Source organism: Salvelinus alpinus, chromosome 12 (genome assembly GCF_045679555.1).
Source record: "Salvelinus alpinus chromosome 12, SLU_Salpinus.1, whole genome shotgun sequence".
Classification (NCBI taxonomy): Eukaryota; Metazoa; Chordata; class Actinopteri; order Salmoniformes; family Salmonidae; genus Salvelinus; species Salvelinus alpinus.
The window spans coordinates 4,661,958-4,683,802 of NC_092097.1; the positions used below are offsets into that span (position 1 = coordinate 4,661,958).

Here is a 21,845-nt window from a genome sequence, read left to right on the forward strand (position 1 = left end):
GGTGAGGTGACAGAAACCCTGAGTGGTCTGACTGGGACCTCTGACAGAGAAAGACGCAGTAAGGGGCCTTTTAATTAGGTTTCACTTTTCCTGCAGGTCTCTCATGTCAGGGAAGGGGTGGATAGGTCAACGAGACAGTGGTGGACAGCTGACACTAATAGAGAGAAATGGAAAGGAGGGAATAAGCCTGCATCTTAGAAAGAAAGGGCATGTGGTAACATTAATTTACAGCCGTTTCAGTACTAGAAAGTAAAGACCATCTTACCAGGTAATCTTAATACCAGAAACATACTGTGGAAATACCAGAAAATCAAAGGGCTATCAAATAAAGATCAACTAACTATTATAAACTGTAAGACTCTATCCAAAGATTTGAGTGATTATAGACTCCTGATTATACTGCACTCTTTCTCTCCCCCTCTCTCTCTCTCTCTCTTTCTCTCTCTCGCTCGCTCGTTCCCCCTTTCCTCTCTCTCTCTCTCTGAATCCTTGAGAAGCACATCCGAGTAATTTAATAGTTGAGCTCTGTGGCCTGCAGGGTTTTACCTTTACATCATCAACAGTGGCCAGGGACCAGGGTAAAAGCTCTATTGTAGCTCTACAAAAAGACACTGTTGCCATTCCTATAGCACATAGGGAAAGTCCAAATGGAAATTGTTATACACCACAGGATTGTGTGTTTGAGACAATATATGATTGCAATGCTTTTTCTGTTGCAGTCCGGTGATGTCATATTGTTTGTATTTGCTATACATTTCTCTGTAGTGTTAAGTTGTATTCTCAGTAGCCTATTAGTTAGCATCCTGTGCTTCCTCTTCCTTTTGTTGGTATTACCTGACAGCTACAGGGAGAGTGTTCTACCACCAGGGTAGGGCTGGCCTTCTATCCCTCTCCAAAGATTTCCCACCTTGTCTCTGGCTACTCTTAATGAAGTGAGAAGTACAGCCCAATGAACTCCAGTTATCAACACCAGGAAGCATATCACTATGTTGAGGGCATTCAAGCATATAGTTTATTAGGCTGCAGATGAAATAAGTTACGGGGTGGTGAAAGTGCACGGTGATGAGCTTGATGCTACTTTCCAATAAATATAGAGGGTGTTATTCTGGTGACATGAGGATCGATGCTTGGCTGCCGATTGACGATTAAAAATGATCTTGCTGAAAGTAATCTCATCATGTAGGTAAGCTACCCGCACTGTATCTGCGAGCTGCTGGCTAGAGCGCATGTGCCAAGACTAGAGTGGACACATTTGCTATATAACGCAACAGTTTTGGGGGAAAAACAACAGTAGAGATGAAAATGTGAAGGGAAACCATTTAACTTTTATTTTTTATTTGGTACATGGGAATTTAACCACAAGTTATTTTTATGTGCACTACAGTACCAGTCAAACGTTAGGAAACACCTACTCATTCAAGGGTTTCACTTTAATTTGACTATTTTCTGCATTGTAGATAGTGAAGACATCATAACTATGAAATAACACATATGGAATCATGTAGTAACTAAAAAAGTGTTCATTTAAACAAATCAAAATATATTTTATATTTCAGATTCTTCAAAGTAGTTACAGCTTTGCACACTCTTGGCATTCTCTCAACCAGCTTCACCTGGAATGCTTTTCCAACTGTCTTGAAGGAGTTCCCACATATGCTGAGCGCTTGTTGGCTGCTTTTCCTTCACACTGATGCAGCACTCCATCACACTCCTTGGCCAAATAGTCTTTACACAGCCTGGAGTTGTGTTGGGTCATTGTCCTATTGAAAAATAAATTATAGTCCCACTAAGCGCAAACCAGATGGGAAGGCGTATCGCTGCAGAATGCTGTGGTAGCCATGCTGGTTAAGTGTGCCTTGAATTCTAAATAAATCACTGAGATCACCCGTTCACCTACTCTGCATCTCACAAAGACACAGCGGTTGGAACCAAAAATCTCAAATTTGGACTCTTCAGACCAAAGTACAGATTTCAATCCGGTCAAATGTCCATTGCTCGTGTTTCTTGTCCCAAGCAAGTCTCTTCTTCTTACTGGTGTCCTTTAGTAGTGGTTATTTTGCAGCAATTCGACCATGAAGGCCTGATTCAGGCAGTCTCCCCTGAAAAGTTGATGTTGAGATGTATCTCTTATTTGAACGCCGTGAAGCATTTATTTGGGCTGCAATTTCTGAGGCTGTTAACTCTAATGAAATGATCCTCTGCAGCAGATGTAACTCTGGGCCTTCCTTACCTGTTGCGGTTCTCATGAGAGCCAGTTTCATCATAGTTCTTGATGGTTTGTGCGACTGCACTTGAAGAAACTCCAACAGTTCTTGAAATGTTCTGGATTGACTGACCTTCGTGTCTTAAAGTAATGATGGACTGTCATTTCTCTTTGCTTATTTGAGCTGTTCTTGCCATAATATGGACTTCATCTTTTACCAAATAGATCTATCTTCTGTATACCACACCTACCTTGTCACAACACACTTGATTGGCTCAAACTCATTAAGAAGGAAAGAAATTCCACAAATGAACTTTTAGCAGGACACACCTGTTAATTGAAATGCATTCCAGGTGACTACCTTATGAAGCTGGTTGAGAGAATGCCAAGAGTGTGCAAAGCTGTCATCAAGGCACAGGGTGGCTACTTTGAAGAATCTCAAAAATAAACTTTATTTTGATTTAACACTTTTTTGGTTACTATATGATTCCGTATGTGTTATTTCATCGTTTTGATGTCTTCACTATTATTCTACAATGTAGAAAATAGTAAAAAATAAAGAAAAACCCTTGAATGAGTAGGTGTGTCCAAACTTTTGACTGGTACTGTATGTCATCACGTAGGCCTACAGCCTTTTATCCACAATAAATCACTCTGGTGGGAAAACGCTCATATTGTTTCATCAAGAATTTAGAATATTCACATAAATCTTTTGCCAATTAGATGGAAACCTATTTTATCATTCCATCTCTCCTTGATTTACTATGTACAGTATCTGTCCCCTGGAGGGATACATCCTGTATACAGGTTGTGGCTGACATCTAAACCCTGTATTAGGGATTTGCGTTGGAGATTAAGTAGAGTGCTGCTGCCGGCCAGGATTAGGATTAGGGTTTTAGTGGCACAGTGTAGTGGGTCTCTGGGTTAGTGTGTCAGTATATCAGTGAGTCACTAGGTTTGTTTCAACTGGAGCTCAATCTACTTTTCATGAATTCACTTCCTGGGGCAGTGCGTAGGCCACTCCTGCAGTGAATGCCTCACATGTCAACATAAAGCTACTGTCCTCAAATTGAAGAACACATGCAGCACAGCCAACTGCAATGGGCACAGATGGTTTTCATGTTATTATTTAACATATGTTTCTCCCAAAGTGATTATTTATTATTGACATGTAAGATGTATGGAATTTGCATCACTCAACAAGACTTTTTAAATGGGGGGGATTCCCGACCCTAGTTAAGCGCTGGTGATGGAACGTTTTATCTCTATGTGTATTCTGACCTTCAGTTTAAGCATGAGAATAGTGTGCTGTTCACCTGCTATTCATTCGGCGTGGAGTGGAGTTCAAAGAAATGAAGGTGCGTCTACAGATACGCCTTATTACCATGACTTAATTCCCTCATAATTCCACCACCTTCAAGTGCGAGGAAACCATGAATAAGGTCGAGCAAACATGCCAGTCCCAAGTTGAAAAAGCCTCTACTTTGTTTTTTTTCTCAGATAGAAATAACAGCATTCTCTAATGCACTGTAATTTATACATTTATAAGAGCTACAGGTAAATGAGTATGTAATCCGTTTGTGGAAGGGGATTGTAAATACACGTAGTAATTGTTTTAGATGATTTTTCCTTATGATCACTGGAGACTAATGTGAAACTAGCAGTGGCGTGCCGTGGGCCTGGGGCCTGGGCCTTCAGTGAGGTACTACACAGTCCCACCCGAATTAATCCACCTCATTATGATGCCATGGCTCTAGAAACTATACATTTAGACAGAAACGCATTATAACCAGGCGTTGCGTCACCTTGAAATTGACAAATTGACATTTTTGGGTAAACAGTGTTTACCCAAAAACATGACACAATCAATGAGTCTTTTCAATATTTCCCTTCACCTTTTCATTGTGCAGCTCCGTTGCCCTGCGCGTTTGTTCTTTGAGCTGTAGATCCACTCCGGTGTCCCCAAAAGTTTTCAAAAGCACCATTGCTTGTTAGTGCCCAGACGTACTTTGGTGTCTCGTTGCTGCCTTGGTTAGACAACTCAAGTTTGCAAAGCCAGTGTGGCTCCAAACACCAAATCGATCACTTGCAAATAATAGGCATTCCCAGCAGTACAGTTTGCAGTGCTTCTCGGAGCCAAGGAGCCTGTGAGCCATTGACAGCGCTCGTAGTTGAAACTTTGAAAGTGGCGAGCGAACGAAGCACTTTCCCGCCTGTGACAGGCTTTGTGGCGTCGGGCGACCTCTCCTTACAATGTCTAACTTTTCTTGAAAAGTTCGTCTTGAGAATGGCGTTATAATTATATCCTCGACCAAATCGATATCTTCTCCTCCTTCCGCCATTGTGGGTTGAAAAAACAGCTTAGTAGTACGCGAATTAATTCGTTTATCAAATTCAGTTTCCTAGATCTCCATAGGACCTGCCTCTCAATATTGGTAATCCAATCAAAAGACGTACACGCACTACGCCTGCTAGCTGGCTCCTGTGTAACACTGGAGCCAGCCAGAAGGTGTACAATAGCCAACTCTAAAGCTGATTGGTTGACACTAAATTTTCATTTCCATTCACTATAAGCTACAAGCGCCCGCACTGTTGATTCTGAAGGCCTGAGGGCAGATTTTAGACCCCTGGCAACACATGATGGCTGAATATGATTGGATAAAAGATCTAACATAAAGACCAGCCCTCAAAATCTCAACCTGGGGCTGGAAGCAGTGCAACCAAGAGGAAAGCTATGAAATGAAGAGTATAACTCTTACTCTGGGGAATCATTTAATACATATTTGTGGGAAAATATATTTTAAAAAAAAATTATATTCTGATGATGTTTAGGCCAGCAGAGAAGGCCTTGCAGGCCCTGACGGCCCACCACTGGAAACTAGTGATATGGAAGTAAACTGAAAATCATATCAAAATGACATGTATTGTGGCCCTTTTTCAACAAGTAGGCTATAAATAGCTCTGCCGTTATTTCCGAATTGTAATTGTATGCCCTCATAATTTGCGTGGATGAAATTTGGAGACCTGCCGAGTTGACGTGTGCACTTTAAAACGTTTTTATTATATGCCCAGGCTTTTCTCTGTTTTATTTTACAATTTGTATCATGTTAAATATTAGCCAGTATCGGAATCCACCATCAGTAATACCCACATACATTCATAACTGTCACCTAGTGCTCGTTTCCTTGAATTGTAGCCTACATTTTGCATCATTCCATTCCGTTGACCTTTCTCTCCTCTGCCACGTCTGTGTGGTTGTTCCTGAGGGTCGCTAGCATTAGTGGATCATGTTACACTAACGTTGTGCAAATAATTTGGGACATCTAGCCTATTTGAATCATTATGGAACTCAGACCAAAAATTTGCCTAAATAATCTACAACAGGATTTCCTAAAGTTGGACCTAGGGGCCCCCCGGGGTGCACGTTTTGGTTTTTGCCCTAGCACTACACGTCTGATTCAAAAGAACTAACTCATCATTCTCATGCTGAAACAGGAAAGGGCCTTCACCAAACTGTTGCCACAAATTTGAAGCACAGAATCGTCTAGAATGTCATGTAGGACGTCATTACAAGTAGGCCGTCATTGTAAATAAGAATTTGTTCTTAACTGACTTGCCTAGTTAAATAAAAGGTTAAATAAAATAAAAAGATGTATCCAAATGGCTTACTCATTTACCTAGCTATTATCAACAGCTCAGGCTCTTATCAATTTGTCATTTAAAGTACATGAAGAAAGGTGTTATTTCTATGGGGGAAAATAAAGTAGATGTTGTTCCACTTGGAACGTACAGGTTGCTCGACCTTATTTCTCGCACGCAGAGGTGGTGGAATTATGAGGGAATTCAGTCAAGGTCAGAAGAAGCGTAGAGAGAAAAGTGTATAAAAAGGAAATTATATTCAATTTAACTCGGGTCGGAATTCCCCCTTGATTTTCAATGCAAAAGAAAGACACTGAACAAAAATATAAACGCAACATGTAAAGTGTTGGTCCCATATTTCATGAGCTGAAATAAAAGATCCCAGAAATGTTTCATACGCACAAAAAGCCTATTTCTCCCCCCAAAAATGTGGATCAGCATGACTCAGTATGATTCAGCATTACACAGGTGCACCTTGTGCTGGGGGACAATAAAAGGCCACTCTAAAATGTGCAATTTTGTCAAACAACACAATGCCACAGATGTCTCATGTTTTGACGAAGCTTGCAATTGGCTTGCTGACTGCAGGAATGTCCATGTTGACAGAGAAATTCATGTTAATTGCTCCACCATAAGCCGCCTCCAACGTTGTTTTAGAGAATTTGCTAGTTCGTACAACCCGCAGACGTCGTGTATGACGTCGTGTAAGCGAGTGGTTTGCTAATGCCAGTGTTATGAATAGAGGGCCCATTGTGGCGGTGGGATTATGGTATGGGCAGGCATAAGCTACGGACAATGAACACAATTGCATTTTATCGATGGCAATTTGAATGATATTGAGATACTGAGATATTGAGATACCGTGACAAAATCCCGAGGCCCATTGTAGTGCCATTCATCCGCCGCCATCACCCGCTGTTTCAGTATGATAATGCATGGCCCCATGTCGTAAGGATCTGTACGCAATTCCTGGAAGCTGAAAATGCCTCAGTTCTTCCATGGCCTGAATACTCACCAGACATGTCACTCTTTGAGCATGTTTGGGATGCTCTGGATTGACGTGTACGACAGCGTGTTCCAGTTCCAGCCAATATCCAGCAACTTCGCTCAGCCATTGAAGAGGAGTGGGACAACATTCCAAAGAGCCACAATCAACTCTATGCGAAGGAGATGTTTCATGCTGCATGAGGCAAATGGTGGCCACACCAGATACTGACTGGTTTTCTGATCCATGCCCCTTCCTTTTTTTGTATCTGTGACCAACAAATGTACGGCTGTATTCCCAGTCGTGAAAACCATAGATTAGGGCCTAATTTATTTATTTCAGTCGACTGAGTTCCTTATATGAACTGTAACTCAGTAAAATCTTTGAAATTGTAGCATATTGCGTTCATATTTTTGTTCAGTATATATTACCAATGTATCCAACTATGTATTTTGAAGAGCATGTGATTATAGAGAACTTGGTGTGATATGAAACACTACACTACTACATACCAGATTAACTTTTGGAAACTCCAGCAAATTGAGCGCGTCAACTATTCAAGTTTTATCATTCTAACTTTTCAACCTTTCGGCCTTCGCCAGAGCATTTACGTGCGGACCGTAACCTATTTCTCTCTGACCTTTGGGGCCGGGTGCGGGCGGATGCATGATATGCTCACAGAGGCTGCTGGGTGCCAGAAATATGGCAACTATTTACCTGACAAACACAGACGGTCCATAAAACCACTTCCAGTATTTGTCCGGGCAAACACGCTCTTTGCCTTTCAGACGCTATTGATTTTCGTTTTTGACATATGTATATACCAATAAATCCAATCACTGTCATAGTACTTTGCAGTTTAAATGTGGGAAGTTGAATTGTGTAACTGTCTTTTCAAAGAGGGTAGCTTAGAATTTTGTATTTTGATGAATATGTTTGATGTGCTAGCAGTGTAAACATTAAATGGGAAGTTGCCGAGTCATCACTTGCAGTTGACTATAATGCTATATGCAAATATGTCTAAAGCGTATTAGAAAACACTACAATTCTCCACACCAACTCATATTACATCATCTCATTCTGAATGATGTCTTTGCACTCAATAAAAAAATATATATATTCCACTGTGCCATAAATCCATGTTTGAATGATACTGTTTACAACACTAACAGAAATAGGCAAATATTGATTTATGGGACGGTAGATATTATTTTTTACAAAATTGAGTGCAGAGAAATCATTCAGAATGGGATTCTGATGTAATATGAGTTCAGAGTTTGTGTTTTCTAACATGCTTTAAACATTTTCATAACGCATTGTAGTCAAAGGCAAGTTATGACTCAGCAAAATGTGGACAACTAATTTTCTATGTAACAAAACAAAATACAAAAAAAAAGCTGCAAGGACAGAAAGAGTGAAAATAAGTCCATATGTGAAAATAATTGAATTTCCCCCTTGAGTTGTGTTGTTCTTTGTAAGCATTTTCTTTCTGGTAAAACAGGAAGTGCAACTCCTTGAGAAATCAAAAACGTCATCAGTGTCAAGTCAAAAATATTTATTTGTTTTGTTTAAAATACATTTTCAATAGAATTATGGAATACAGTACAATAGACCCATAAAAAAATAACATTTATTAATACAAATTATTCAACATATCATGTAATATAAAAAGACAATAGAATCTACTGGAATTGATATTCAATCAAAATGCTGGTGTCATTATCCAGTTACAGTATAGAGAAATTCTGTTTACAACAGATACAATATGAAGTTATATCAAGGGCCACACATACTGTCCATAAAGCAAGGGCTTACGAAAAAATAACCTGATAACAATATTTTTGCCATTATCATTGTTTTTAACATGCAGTGACTGAGTACCAAAAATAGGAAATGGCAGTAGAGAACAACCCGTTGCAGAATCTCATAAATATACAGTAAGCCGATAAAGTGCTCATGAAGAAATCATTGCCAATCATGAAAGTCATGTGAGGCTTTCTGTTTGGAAAAACTTTCACTTTTTGGTCTCACAATCAACGGTATTAGTTATCATCATGGTACATTCCAGACTGCAGTACATGTTCCCTATGGAAGGATGGCTCCTCAATGTGACATACATTAAGCTCAAGGACAGGAGGACAGGAAGTGCTTGCAGAAAAACAATATAATGTTCTATTATTCTAATGTTCTAAGAGCCAGGTAACCAGGAAGTGTTTGCTGTAGGATCCTGAGGGCAATGTTAGCATATCATACTGCAATGCAATATGGGGACTTTTGCGCCATAGTCCAGGGTAGGGTAGGAAAGTCTACAGTACAGTATACACTGTTACTGCCAACCACACACAAGATGCACACCATTAAGAAAGCAGCAAAGAGGTTTCAGCTTTAAACTTATCATACACACACATTATACCCATTTAGTGTAAACATTATAGCACGAAAACAAAGATAGACAGATACTTTATTTGCTTGAATGGATTCATCTAATTTACATCAGCCCTAAACTTTAGATTTTGGAAAATGCAAACTCCAATGTGCCTTGGAGCATGCACATGCTTGTTGACCTGCGTGCTTCGTGGACCTTCACGTTCCCTGACACTGTGGCAATAGCTAAATGTTTGCTTGTACAGCTGACTAATAACCGTGAGTTCATGCCGTCAAAGCCAGACTGTTGCCTAACTGACTATCTGAGCAAATAATACAGTGCAGATGCTGATGAAACCATTTTTAACCTATCCACATCAGATATCTGCTCCTGTCTGGGTGGTTTCCCAGGAGTGAGATCTATTCCCGATTTATTTTAAAGCTTTCACTGCTGTCTTGTGTTGTATAAAGCATCAGAATTGCATGAGTGCGATTGCACGAGTCTCGAGAACGTAGCTCCTCTATGGGATCTCAAGAAAGTATAGAATTCAGAATCAGAACACCCAATTTGCCTTCTAAACGACAAAACAGTGGGGAAGTCCAAATGCTCTGCAATGTATGTAACTATACTTGGAATGGACTCGAAGGAATTAGACAACTTTCAAATTAAGATTTTTTTTTGGTTTATACTAGTGTATACAATTTCACTGTATTACGATGGGCATTCTCAGTCGGATGTGCACGTGGGATATGTGCACGTGGGATATGTGCACGTGGGATATGTGTGAAAATCGTCGATGCAGCACACATCTTTTTAGAAACAAAGAAAAAGAGTAAGCTCCACTCCATTTCCCTTAGGTCCAAGCACTGACTGCATAAATCTTACTGTGTCTTTCTTAGCTCACCTCACGCTCACCAGTAAAACAAAAAAACTAGGGATAAAAGGAAATACGATAATAACAACTCATTGTTTTACAGTAAATAAAAAAAAGGAATGAAGGCGATATATGAATCTCTCTCCTCTTTCTGTCATGTGCTATCTGGTGTATGACCAATTGACTAAACAAACCCTTTGAGCACTCAGTACTATTCCCAATTGGCGTTCAAAAACCCTCTATCGAATTGATGAAGACGGAACATCTTAAATACTATACGGCATGATCGTGAAGTATGCATGTATGTGTTTGCATCTGTCTGTGTATGTGTTTGCATCTGTCTGTGCATGTGTGACACATTCAATCTAGTCTTCTCAGACTAAAAGCATAACTAGCTGAATCTCTTGTCTTTCTCTTTCTTCTCTTTCTTTACGTACAGCCGCAGGACTCTACGATCATGTCAGGGACGTCGGTCTTGACGATGCTGTGCTGTGAGTTGAAGTAGACCATAGACAGAGGCCTGCGCTGGATGGGCACACAGCAGGAAGACACTGCTGTGTTGATGCCATTGGCTTTGAGCTGGCTGAAGACTGTAGCGTGGAAGGAAGACGCGATGCCTGGAGACCCAGCCAGGGCCTGGGGACACTGGCCCATACAGTAATTCATGTGGTACCCTTCTGGAGCTATGATCCAGTCCTGCCACTGGATATCCTTGAACTTGACGTAGAAGTCCTTCTTGCAGCAGACCGTAACATCATCTCCGCACTGCAGGGACCTCTTCTGGAGGACGTGTTTGTGGTCCTCGCGGAGCCGCACCTGGGCCACCATGAAAGGCTGGTGGGCCATGTCCATGGTCTTACCCAGCTCACACAGGTTCTGGCTAACGACATTCTCCCCGGCTACCCCAGTCTCTGTGCAGGTGACTTCCAGCTGTAGCAGCCGCTGGCCCCCGTCCATGAACGCTTGCAGGGTGTGTGTAATGGGGAAGGTGTACCAGTTGCTCTTCTGCACATCCAGGATCTTCTCTAGGAGGAGGGTGCGGTTAGAGCAGCTTTTCCCAGGCCCGGAGAGGTAGATGTGGGCTGTGACGGTGGGGCGGGGCCCCGAGTTAGGGGCGTCAGAGGAGCGGACGTACAGCCACAGGGCTGACTGGAGCACCTGAATGCTGTGGCCTTGCTCCTGCAGGAACTGGAAGGTGAGGCGTGGCTGAGCACCAGTAGTGTCCATCTCATCTAGATCACAGAGAGAAGATACAGAGTGTGAGGATTGGTTTGTCATTTTATCACAATAAACAGTATACCTGTAGGTGTGTATATAATTTACTGTAAACCACGTGTCAAACTCATTCCATGGAGGGCTGAGTGTCTGGGGTTTTCGCTCCTCCCTTGTACTTGATTGATGAATTAAGGTCACTAATTAGTAAGGAACTCCTCACACCTGGTTGTCTAGGGCTTAATTGAAAGGAAAAAACAAAAGCCTGCAGACACTCAGCCCTCCGTAGAATGAGTTTGAGAGCCCTGCTGTAACCCTATACCAGTCTTTCAGGGTAGTTCTAAGCGATGGCAATATTTTTCATATAAGTTCACGTCACAAAGTTACAGCATGTTATTTATTTAAGCAAAGATACAATCTCAAAATCTGTAACATATCACACTAATTGAAGTGTCCTGGATTTACCTTACTATGTTACGTCATCCAGGTTCAAAATTGAAATCAAATCATGAATAGTTTCAATTGGAATGTGGTCAAATAGAATGACATGAGCTATAGCCCGAGGTACAGATGTCGGATCTTAATATTTCATCGCAGGAGGAAAATAATCCTGGAGGATTTTAATGAAGATTTAATATTTAGAATTGCCGCCAGGGGGCAGCTGGAAGCAGTGTTTGGAGCCAATACAAGAACTTAGACCGCAGGTTCACTGGGTGTCAGTTTAAGTAGCCTATGTAGGCTACGTGCAGGCTACAGCAGGTCTCATGTGAATTCTTATGTGGAATATAATAAATTGCCAATGTTTGTAGGGGGAAGATGTATTTTTCATTAGGGAAAATCTGTTTTTTTAGATAAATTGTTTTATTATATATTGAAGGCAAGCAGTAAGCGAAATAAATTCATGGTTATCTCAGGTCCAGCGGGTACAGCCACTGACAATGGCACACATATGCCAGAGTAGGCATGGCTTCAAATCTGGCCCACTACTGCCCTTTAAACTTAAGGAACTAGCACTTTTCAAGTTACTCTCTGTAGGCTGTACTTTGACTCAAGTCATTTCTGAATGAAGCAACTTACTTTTTACTCTGTTACATTATTCATACCAAATTATACCAAATAACTTCAGTTACATAGATTTATATTACTATATCGTCACTGTCAGATGAAAACTTCCTAACCCAATTTATTTATTTTTTTACACATTAAATCGATACTATTGGTTCCCCTTTACGTCTGTATGAACGTTTCACAACCTCTTGACCAATGAAATGTATTCAGAATAGCTTGTCATCAAAACTCTTCAGTCCATTGGATCTCAAAGTTGGCCGTCAAACCAAGTTGTATCTCCACCACCGCTCACTTCTCTCCTGAGGATATTTTGGTTCTTGTGTTCTTAGCCAGACTCGATCAGAGGAAAGTTACACTTTAATTACCTTCAGCCTTTGTAATATTATAGATTTCTGGAGTAAGATAAGTATTTATAAGATATATTTCTGCTGTTGAAATTGTGTTCCGAGGACTAGATAACTATCTTTGGCTCATCCACAATCTGACAAAGTTCAATCACCTGTTTTTAGCTCCCCATATGATCTGTTTGTTGGCCAACTAGCCAACTTGTCATTGGCATAAAGAGTGAACAGATTAATCGGATGTGTGTGGCAATAGATAACTAGCTATCACATTAGGTTGCCAAGCTGGCTACGATAGCTAGCTGCAGTGTCAACCATGTAGCTAGCTAATGTAAACTAGATCAACGGGTCAGCTTTTTGTGCCATATACTAGAAATACTTTTTTGGGGGGGGTCTTTTTATTTACAGCTTGTAGCGGCACAACCGAGAGGGAGGAAAATGGGCCAGGCAAGAAAAGAAAATACCCTTCAAAGTGGAAAGAACAGGTTCGGAAGTAGGAGGGTAAATCCAGTTTTGTCTAGAAGGGATACAGCTTTTGTCAAAAATGTACTTTATGTAGCAGGTTAGGATGGTTAGGGTTACGTTTAGGGTTAGCTAAAATGCAACAAAAAAATCTACTTTTAACTTAAAATGAATTCCATGGTGAAATGTGTTTGATTTGCATATTAGTAACATGATTGAAAGTGAAATTTCAGGATTGATTGTTTGACTGCTGTAACACTTGTAACAATTAAACATCACACTTGGTGTAAATCATTTTAGTATGCATTCACCATCACATATACATTAAATTATATAGTGAAATTCATTTTCATTAACGCTATTGAAATTGCTAAATTATTCCAATGTCTCGACTACCATATACAGTGCAAAGTATTCAGACCCCTTGCCTTTTTTCATTTTGTTACGTTACAGCCTTATTGTAAAATTGATTAAATAAATACAAAACTTCAAACTACACACAATACCCCATAATGACAAAGCGAAAACAGATTTTTAGAAATGTAGAAATTGAGCTCAGGTGCATCCTGTTTCCATTGATCATCCTTGAGATGTTTCTACTTGATTGGAGTCCACCTGGGGTAAATTCAATTGATTGGACATGATTTGGAAAGGCACACACCTGTCTATATAAGGTCCCACAGTTGACAGTGCATGTAAGAGCAAAAATCAAGCTATGAGGTTGAAATAATTGTCCGCAGAGCTCTGAGACGACAGGATTGTGTCGAGGAACAGATCTGGAGAAGGGTACCAAAAAATGTCTGCAGCATTGAAGTTCCCCAAGAACACAGTGGCCTCCATTCTTAAATAGATTAAGTTTGGAACCACCTAGAGCTGGCCGCACGGTCAAATTAAGCAATCGGTGGAGAAGGGCTTTGGTCAAGGAGGTAAACAAGAAACCGATGGTCACTCTGACAGAGCTCCAGAGTTACTCCCTAACTATAACATTTTCCGACAAGAAAGAACTGCGGAGTTGGAATCTACTGCAGAGATAGCTTGCAGAGTTCTGTCATACTATCCAGGTCTGTGCCCAAACAATTCGAGCTTCTTCTTTAAAAAAATCCACCTTTCCAGAAACAAGTCTCTCACCGTTGCCGCTTGTTACAGACCCCCGTCAGCCCCCAGCTGTGCCCTGGACACCATATGTGAATTGATCGCCCCCCCATCTAGCTTCAGAGTTCATACTGTTAGGTGACCTAAACTGGGACTTGCTTAACACCCCGGCCATCCTACAATCTAAGATAGATGCCCTCAATCTCACACAGATGCCCTCAATCTCACACAAATTATCAAGGAACCTACCAGGTACAACCCTAAATTCGTAACCATGGACACCCTCTTAGATATCATCCTGACCAACTTGCCCTCTAAATACACATCTGCTGTCTTCAACCAGGATCTCAACAATCACTGCCTCATTGCCTGCGTGCGTAATGGATCCGCGGACAAACGACCACCCCTCATCACTGTCAAACACTCCCTAAAACACTTTAGCGGGCAGGCCTTTCTAACCAACCTGGCCCGGGTATCCTGGAAGGATATTGACCTCATCCCGTCAGTAGAGGATGCCTGGTTGCTCTTCAAAAGTGCTTTCCTCTCCATCTTAAATAAGCATGCCCCATTCAAAAAATTCAGAACTAAGAGCAGATATAGCCCTTGGTTCACCCCAGACTTGACTGCCCTTGACCAGCACAAAAACATCCTGTGGCGTTCTGCATTAGCATCGAATAGCCACCTCGATATGCAACTCTTCAGGGAAGTCAAGAACCAATTTACTCAGTCAGTTAGGAAAGCTAAGGCTAGCTTTTTCAAACAGAAATTTGCTTCCAGTAGCACTAATTCCAAAAAGTTTTGGGACACTGTAAAGTCCATGGAGAATAAGAGCACCTCCTCCCAGCTGCCCACTGCACTGAGGATAGGAAACAATGTCACCCCCGATAAATCTATGATAATCGATCATTTCAATAACCATTTTTTCCACGGCTGGCCATGCTTTCCACCTGGCTACCCCTACCCCGGCCAACACCTCATCACCCCCTGCAGCAACTTGCCCAACCCCCCACCTCCCCCCGCTTCTCCTTCACCCAAATCCGAACAGCTGATGTTCTGAAAGAGCGGCAAAATCTGGATCCCTACAAATCAGCTGGGCTAGACAATCTGGAGTCTCTTTCTAAAATGTTCTGCCGAAATTGTTGCAAACCCTATTACTAACCTATTCAACCTCTCTTTCGTATTGTCTGAGATCCCCAAAGATTGGAAAGCTGCGGCGGTCATCCCCCTCTTCAAAGGGGGAGACACCTTAGACCCAAACTGTTATAGACCTATATCCATCCTGCTTGCCTTTCTAAAATCTTCGAAAGCCAAGTTAATAAACAGATCACCGACCATTTCGAATCCCACCGTACCTTCTCCGCTATGCAATCTGGTTTCCGAGCTAGTCATGGGTGCACCTCAGCCACGCTCAAGGTCCTAAACGATATCATAACCGCCATCGATAAAAGACAGTACTGTGCAGCCGTCTTCATCGACCTGGCAAAGGCTTTCGACTCTGTCAATCACCACATTCCTATCGGCAGACTCAATAGCCTTGGCTTCTCAAATGACTGCCTGGCCTGGTTCACTAACTACTTCTCTGATAGAGTTCAGTGTGTCAAATCGGAGGGTCTGTTTTCCGGACATCTGGCAGTCTCTATGGGGGTGCCACAGGGCTCAATTCTCAGGCCGACTCTTTCTCTGTATACATCAATGATGTCGCTCTTGCTGCTGGTGATTCTCTGATCCACCTCTACGCAGACGACACCATTCTGTACACATCTGGCCCTTCTTTGGACACTGTGCTAACAAACCTCCAAATGAGCTTTAACGCCACACAACACACCTTCCATGGCCTCCAACTGCTTTTAAATGCTAGTAAAACGAAATGCATGCTTTTCAACCGATCACTGCCGGCACCTGCCCGCCCGACTAGCATCACTACTCTGGACGGTTCTGACCTAGAATATGTGGACAACTACAAATACCTAGGTGTCTGGTTAGACTGTAAACTCTCCTTCCAGACTCACATTAAGCATCGCATTATCTCAGCTCACTGGTCACCATAGCAGCACCCACTCGTAGCACGCGCTCCAGCAGGTATATTGCACTGGTCATCCCCAAAGCCAACACTTCCTTTGGCTGCCTTTCCTTCCAGTTCTCTGCTGCCAATGACTGGAACGAATTGCAAAAATCACTGAAGCTGGAAACTTATATCTCCCTCACTAACTTTAAGCGTCAGCTGTCAGAGCAGCATACCGATCACTGTACCTGTACACAGCCAATCTGTGAATAGCACACCCGACTACCTCGTCCCCATATTATTACTTACCCTATTGCTCTTTTGCACCCCAGTATCTCTACTTGCACATAGATCTTTCTATTTTTCGTTTGTGTTATGGACTGTACATTTGTTCGTGTAACTCTGTGTTGTTCTTGTTTTTGTCGCACTGCTATGCTTTATCTCGCAGTTGTAAATGAGAACTTGTTCTCAACTGTCCTACATGGTTAAATAAAGGTAAAAATAACATAAAAAACTAAAATACAGAGTTTACAGAGGTGTATAGAGTGCAGTGATGTGTCCTTTAATGAGCATTGGTGGCAAATCTGATGGCGGAATTTAAAGAACATCTAGCAGCTCGAGAGCACCCTTACCTGCCGATGTATAAATTACATCTCTGTAATCTAGCACGGATAGGATGGCCATCTGATTAATAAATACAATAAGAAAGGTAGCATATTAAACTAAATTGAGGGTCTTCAATTTAAGTACAGAATCATACAAAATGTTCTGAGACCAGGTTGAATCACGAAGTTCATTTGAATTTCCTGACGCATCTGGAAAATGATTGCCAACAAAATAGTGATCAAATTAAGATTAGACATCTGTAGGCCTACCTTGATATTCCCCAGTTATCTCAAGTCAGGGTTTCAATGTAAATGTCTGAGCTCAGTATTTTAATTGACATGGCTTATTTCCATTTTTCCAAAAGCGCATTCGATTCAGTCAGTAGTCTTACATCGGAGGTAATAACCAAACGCCCAATAAAGTCCATAAGAAAGTAAACAATAGTGACACTAGTGTAGGCTACACTATAATGTTCTAAATGACTTAACTTACCCATTTCTGCGAAGCTCACCATTTCATATCCCTGATCTTTTGTATCATTGATCTTCATTTCGAGTTCAATGGTGCCGTCGGGTCTGACTCGCCCCGCGTGCAGTTTGCGGAGAGCCGTGATAAGCGCAGCGCGGGGCACAGTCGAGGTGATGTTCGGTCTTTCTTTCAGGTGCAGCTTGTTCAAGATCTGTTGCTTGGCGATCTCAACCAGGAGCCTCTGCTCCGAATCCTTCTCCATCGGCGGAATGCCACAAGACGCGCAACCAGGCGTTGTCCCTGCGGTGGTCGCAGCCTCCAGTCCCTTCACCAGCAGAGACGTCATCAATGAAAACATTAGAAATGTGCAAGAAGAGAATAGCATGTTGGTGGGCTCTCTAGACACATGGATACTATGCATTTTAGAGGCAGGCGCAAGTGTAAGAACCGATAATATTAAACAGAGCATGTTTGAAAAAGTTGTTCCCCGAGTTGCTTTGGATGCTGATCTATTTGCATTCATCAAGTTCCTGAACTGTTCTAGTCAGAGGGACCTTGTTCCTGCAGGTGGTTACCTCGAAGACAAGGATGAGAGAGCGTGAGTGGTACTTCAACAACTAATGATGCTTCACATAACTGGGGTAATCCAACAAAAGTTGTGACACGTTATAGGGACACACCAATGAGCGCATCAAGGAAATGACAGCACTGTCTCTGACTCTCTCTGACAGGACACACACACACACAAACACAAAAAAAGAGAAAGACGGCGGATAGCATGGCACATGCGCTTTAGCGCACAGTGATCACATTGGCCACATTATTACGCACAGTGCTTTGAAGGATAAGAGAGGGTATATTATCGATCACAGTCATCACTACACTATATCACCGAATAATAAACTCCAATTGCCAAACACTTGTGGCATGCCACGTAGACCAGTAAGCGTAGGCAACTTTGACGCGTCATTATTTGAATAATGGCATGGAGCCAAGGTATTACTCAGCGCGACGCGTCACGAACTGTGAACTTTACCCCAGGTAGTTACCCCTCTTTTTACTCCAGCTCCATCTGGTCAGATAGCTTGATAATGTAAATCAGCATATGTAGGCCTACATTAAATATGATGCAATCAATTAGGCCTATTGCTCTGTCGGGAAGGTTTCTGCAGAGGAACGGGCCAGTATTGATAACTGAAGTACTCTCTCAATTACAATTTGAAATTGTACTTATGTTAATCGAAGTCTTGTATATTCTATTCTATACTTTTTCTGTATCATGTATTTAACCATGTGAATCATTTGCTTTATCTTGGCCAGGTCGCAGTTGTAAATGAGAACTTGTTCTCAACTAGCCTACCTGGTTAAATAAAGGTTAAATAAAAATAAATTAAACGTTTTTTGGCCTAATGCCCATTGCCAGGGTCTGAATTGGATGGCCATTATTATGGGCTATGTGTACTGTAAAACACGTCTAGCCTTTTTAGCCAAATGCAACATGGTGTCCAATAAACTCACAATACACAGTTCGAAGTTATTAATGGCTCCATGGTGAACAAGCATTGCAGCAATTGGCTTGAAATGGGATTGATAGAGATAAGCAGCTATTCATACAATGTTAGCGCAATATTAGCCTGCATCTACAAGAAGAGATTATGAATAAAAGACAGATTTTCTACCAAGCATATTTCGGTGTATGTAGGCCTTGGCCAACAGGCCTGCCTCTGCCTGCCCACTCACTGCACACTAACACCATAAATAACCTATCTGAACCAGGTCAATGACATTCACAATAACAGCTCAATAGAAGACACTCACATAGAGTAACGAATGATCCTAAATTGTAGGCCTATGTGTCATCGAAATTCAAAAGTATTATGTTGGTGGATGAACATTGGCCAAGAGACTAATTTCTGATTTGAACCCGAGTGGAACCAGGGGTGTAGTCCTATAATAATTCACATGGTTATTTTTATCACATCTCAATACTTGCCTTGCATGATTGCCATCTCTGTTCAGCTATTACATTCCACTCCTTGCCACTCCAATCATTGGTCAAATGATTCTTTGGCAAATGACAGGAATGGATTGGAGTGGAATGTTCTCCGAAGAGACTGGTACCCATATTAGTACTTCCTCGCCACCTTGTGGGGAGTTGTGGATACTAGAATGAAACTACAACAGGCATCGCAACACTAGAGGCTACAACAGTACGGTACACATTTTATTAGCGTGGCTTGTGAAAGGACATATTTTTTTGCTCGCGCTACAGACAGCTAAATCGGTCCGCTAATACGTGACTAGTAAATGCCTAGTGCACAACTTTTGTAAAGAAAATATGTATCACAAACATTTGGGGGGGATTTCCAGGGTGTGCTGCATCACTCTCGTCACCCCTACTTCCCGCAGATATGCACTTAAATATTGTAAGAATTATTTCTGACTGCTTATTGTTATTGTGGGGCTTGCGACGCAAAAGCCCCAGCTTCAGTCTTCGAAATTATTCTTCTCCTTTAGAGCGCTACTCCTTTTACACAGTTTAATCTAGAAACGCCGTTCAAACTTTAAAAACGTGGAGAATGGTCACGCTTAAGTTGCTTGTATACAACTTTTTGATATATTTTCTACTTTTTTAAATATGAAACTTTTTGTCCTTTTTGACCTTCATCCACTTTCATGGCATTTCCTCAACATTCTAAAGCTCCCCATTGTGACATGATCACTTCCAACTTCCGTTCACTGTCAATGCAATTTTTGATGCATATAATTTACTTGAACCACTTGGCAACAATTTTGTCAAAAAGTTAGAGCGTTTACATATTTGTCTACTTCTCTGTTAATCAAACTTGGCGTTTGAACAAAAAATGATATTCTGATCAAATGTTACAGCTGTTTTAGTAACCCCATCAACAACATTTTCTGTAACTGTTTTACAAACAACTGCTGTTTTCACCACTCCCCCAAAAGTCAGACAAAAACATAGAGGGTGGGTTGCACCAACATCTATTTACTCTTAAACTGGGTTAACTCAAGGTGTATCTATTAATCTTGTTGCACCACATTTTAAACCTAGTTTTAAATTAATCCAAGTTAAATTAAATCCTTCCTCTAATCTAACTTTAGTTTTCACTTAAAACTTAGATTCATTTTAAGCCTGTTGCTCAGTGAAAAAAAAATACACTGCTCAAAAAAATAAAGGGAACACTAAAATAACACATCCTAGATCTGAATGAATGAACTATTCTTATTAAATACTTTTTTCTTTACATAGTTGAATGTGCTGACAACAAAATCACAAAAAAATTATCAATGGAAATCAAATTTATCAACCCATGGAGGTCTGGATTTGGAGTCACACTCAAAATTAAAGTGGAAAACCACACTACAGGCTGATCCAACTTTGATGTAATGTCCTTAAAACAAGTCAAAATGAGGCTCAGTAGTGTGTGTGGCCTCCACGTGCCTATATGACCTCCCTACAACGCCTGGGCATGCTCCTGATGAGGTGGCGGATGGTCTCCTGAGGGATCTCCTCCCAGACCTGGACTAAAGCATCCGCCAACTCCTGGACAGTCTGTGGTGCAACGTGGCGTTGGTGGATGGAGCGAGACATGATGTCCCAGATGTGCTCAATTGGATTCAGGTCTGGGGAACGGGCGGGCCAGTCCATAGCATCAATGCCTTCCTCTTGCAGGAACTGCTGACACACTCCAGCCACATGAGGTCTTGCATTAGGAGGAACCCAGGGCCAACCGCACCAGCATATGGTCTCACAAGGGGTCTGAGGATCTCATCTCGGTACCTAATGGCAGTCAGGCTACCTCTGGCGAGCCCATGGAGGGCTGTGCGGCCCCCAAAGAAATGCCACCCCACACCATGACTGACCCACCGCCAAACCGGTCATGCTGGAGGATGTTGCAGGCAGCAGAACGTTCTCCACGGCGTCTCCAGACTGTCACGTCTGTCACATGTGCTCAGTGTGAACCTGCTTTCATCTGTGAAGAGCACAGGGCGCCAGTGGCGAATTTGCCAATCTTGGTGTTCTCTGGCAAATGCCAAACGTCCTGCACGGTGTTGGGCTGTAAGCACAACCCCCACCTGTGGACGTCGGGCCCTCATACCACCCTCATGGAGTCTGTTTCTGACCGTTTGAGCAGACACATGCACATTTGTGGCCTGCTGGAGGTCATTTTGCAGGGCTCTGGCAGTGCTCCCCCTGCTCCTTCTTGCACAAAGGCGGAGGTAGCGGTCCTGCTGCTGGGTTGTTGCCCTCCTACGGCCTCCTCCACGTCTCCTGATGTACTGGCCAGTCTCCTGGTAGCGCCTCCATGCTCTGGACACTACGCTGACAGACACAGCAAACCTTCTTGCCACAGCTCGCATTGATGTGCCATCCTGGATGAGCTGCACTACCTGAGCCACTTGTGTGGGTTGTAGACTCCGTCTCATGCTACCACTAGAGTGAAAGCACCGCCAGCATTCAAAAGTGACCAAAACATCAGCCAGGAAGCATAGGAACTGAGAAGTG

The 21,845-nt window shown here is 42.0% G+C and overlaps 1 protein-coding gene across 1 annotated transcript; it reads right to left on the reverse strand.

Annotated features, from left to right (window-relative positions):
* Positions 1-8,367: 8,367 nt before the first annotated feature.
* Positions 8,368-18,084, reverse strand: LOC139535390 (inhibin beta B chain-like). Its single transcript, XM_071334748.1, has 2 exons — positions 17,342-18,084; positions 8,368-11,298 (listed from the first exon to the last, which is right to left on the reverse strand). The coding sequence occupies exons 1-2, from the start codon at positions 17,838-17,840 to the stop codon at positions 10,496-10,498; spliced, it is 1,302 nt and encodes a 433-aa protein (XP_071190849.1). The 5' UTR covers positions 17,841-18,084; the 3' UTR covers positions 8,368-10,495.
* Positions 18,085-21,845: the final 3,761 nt, after the last annotated feature.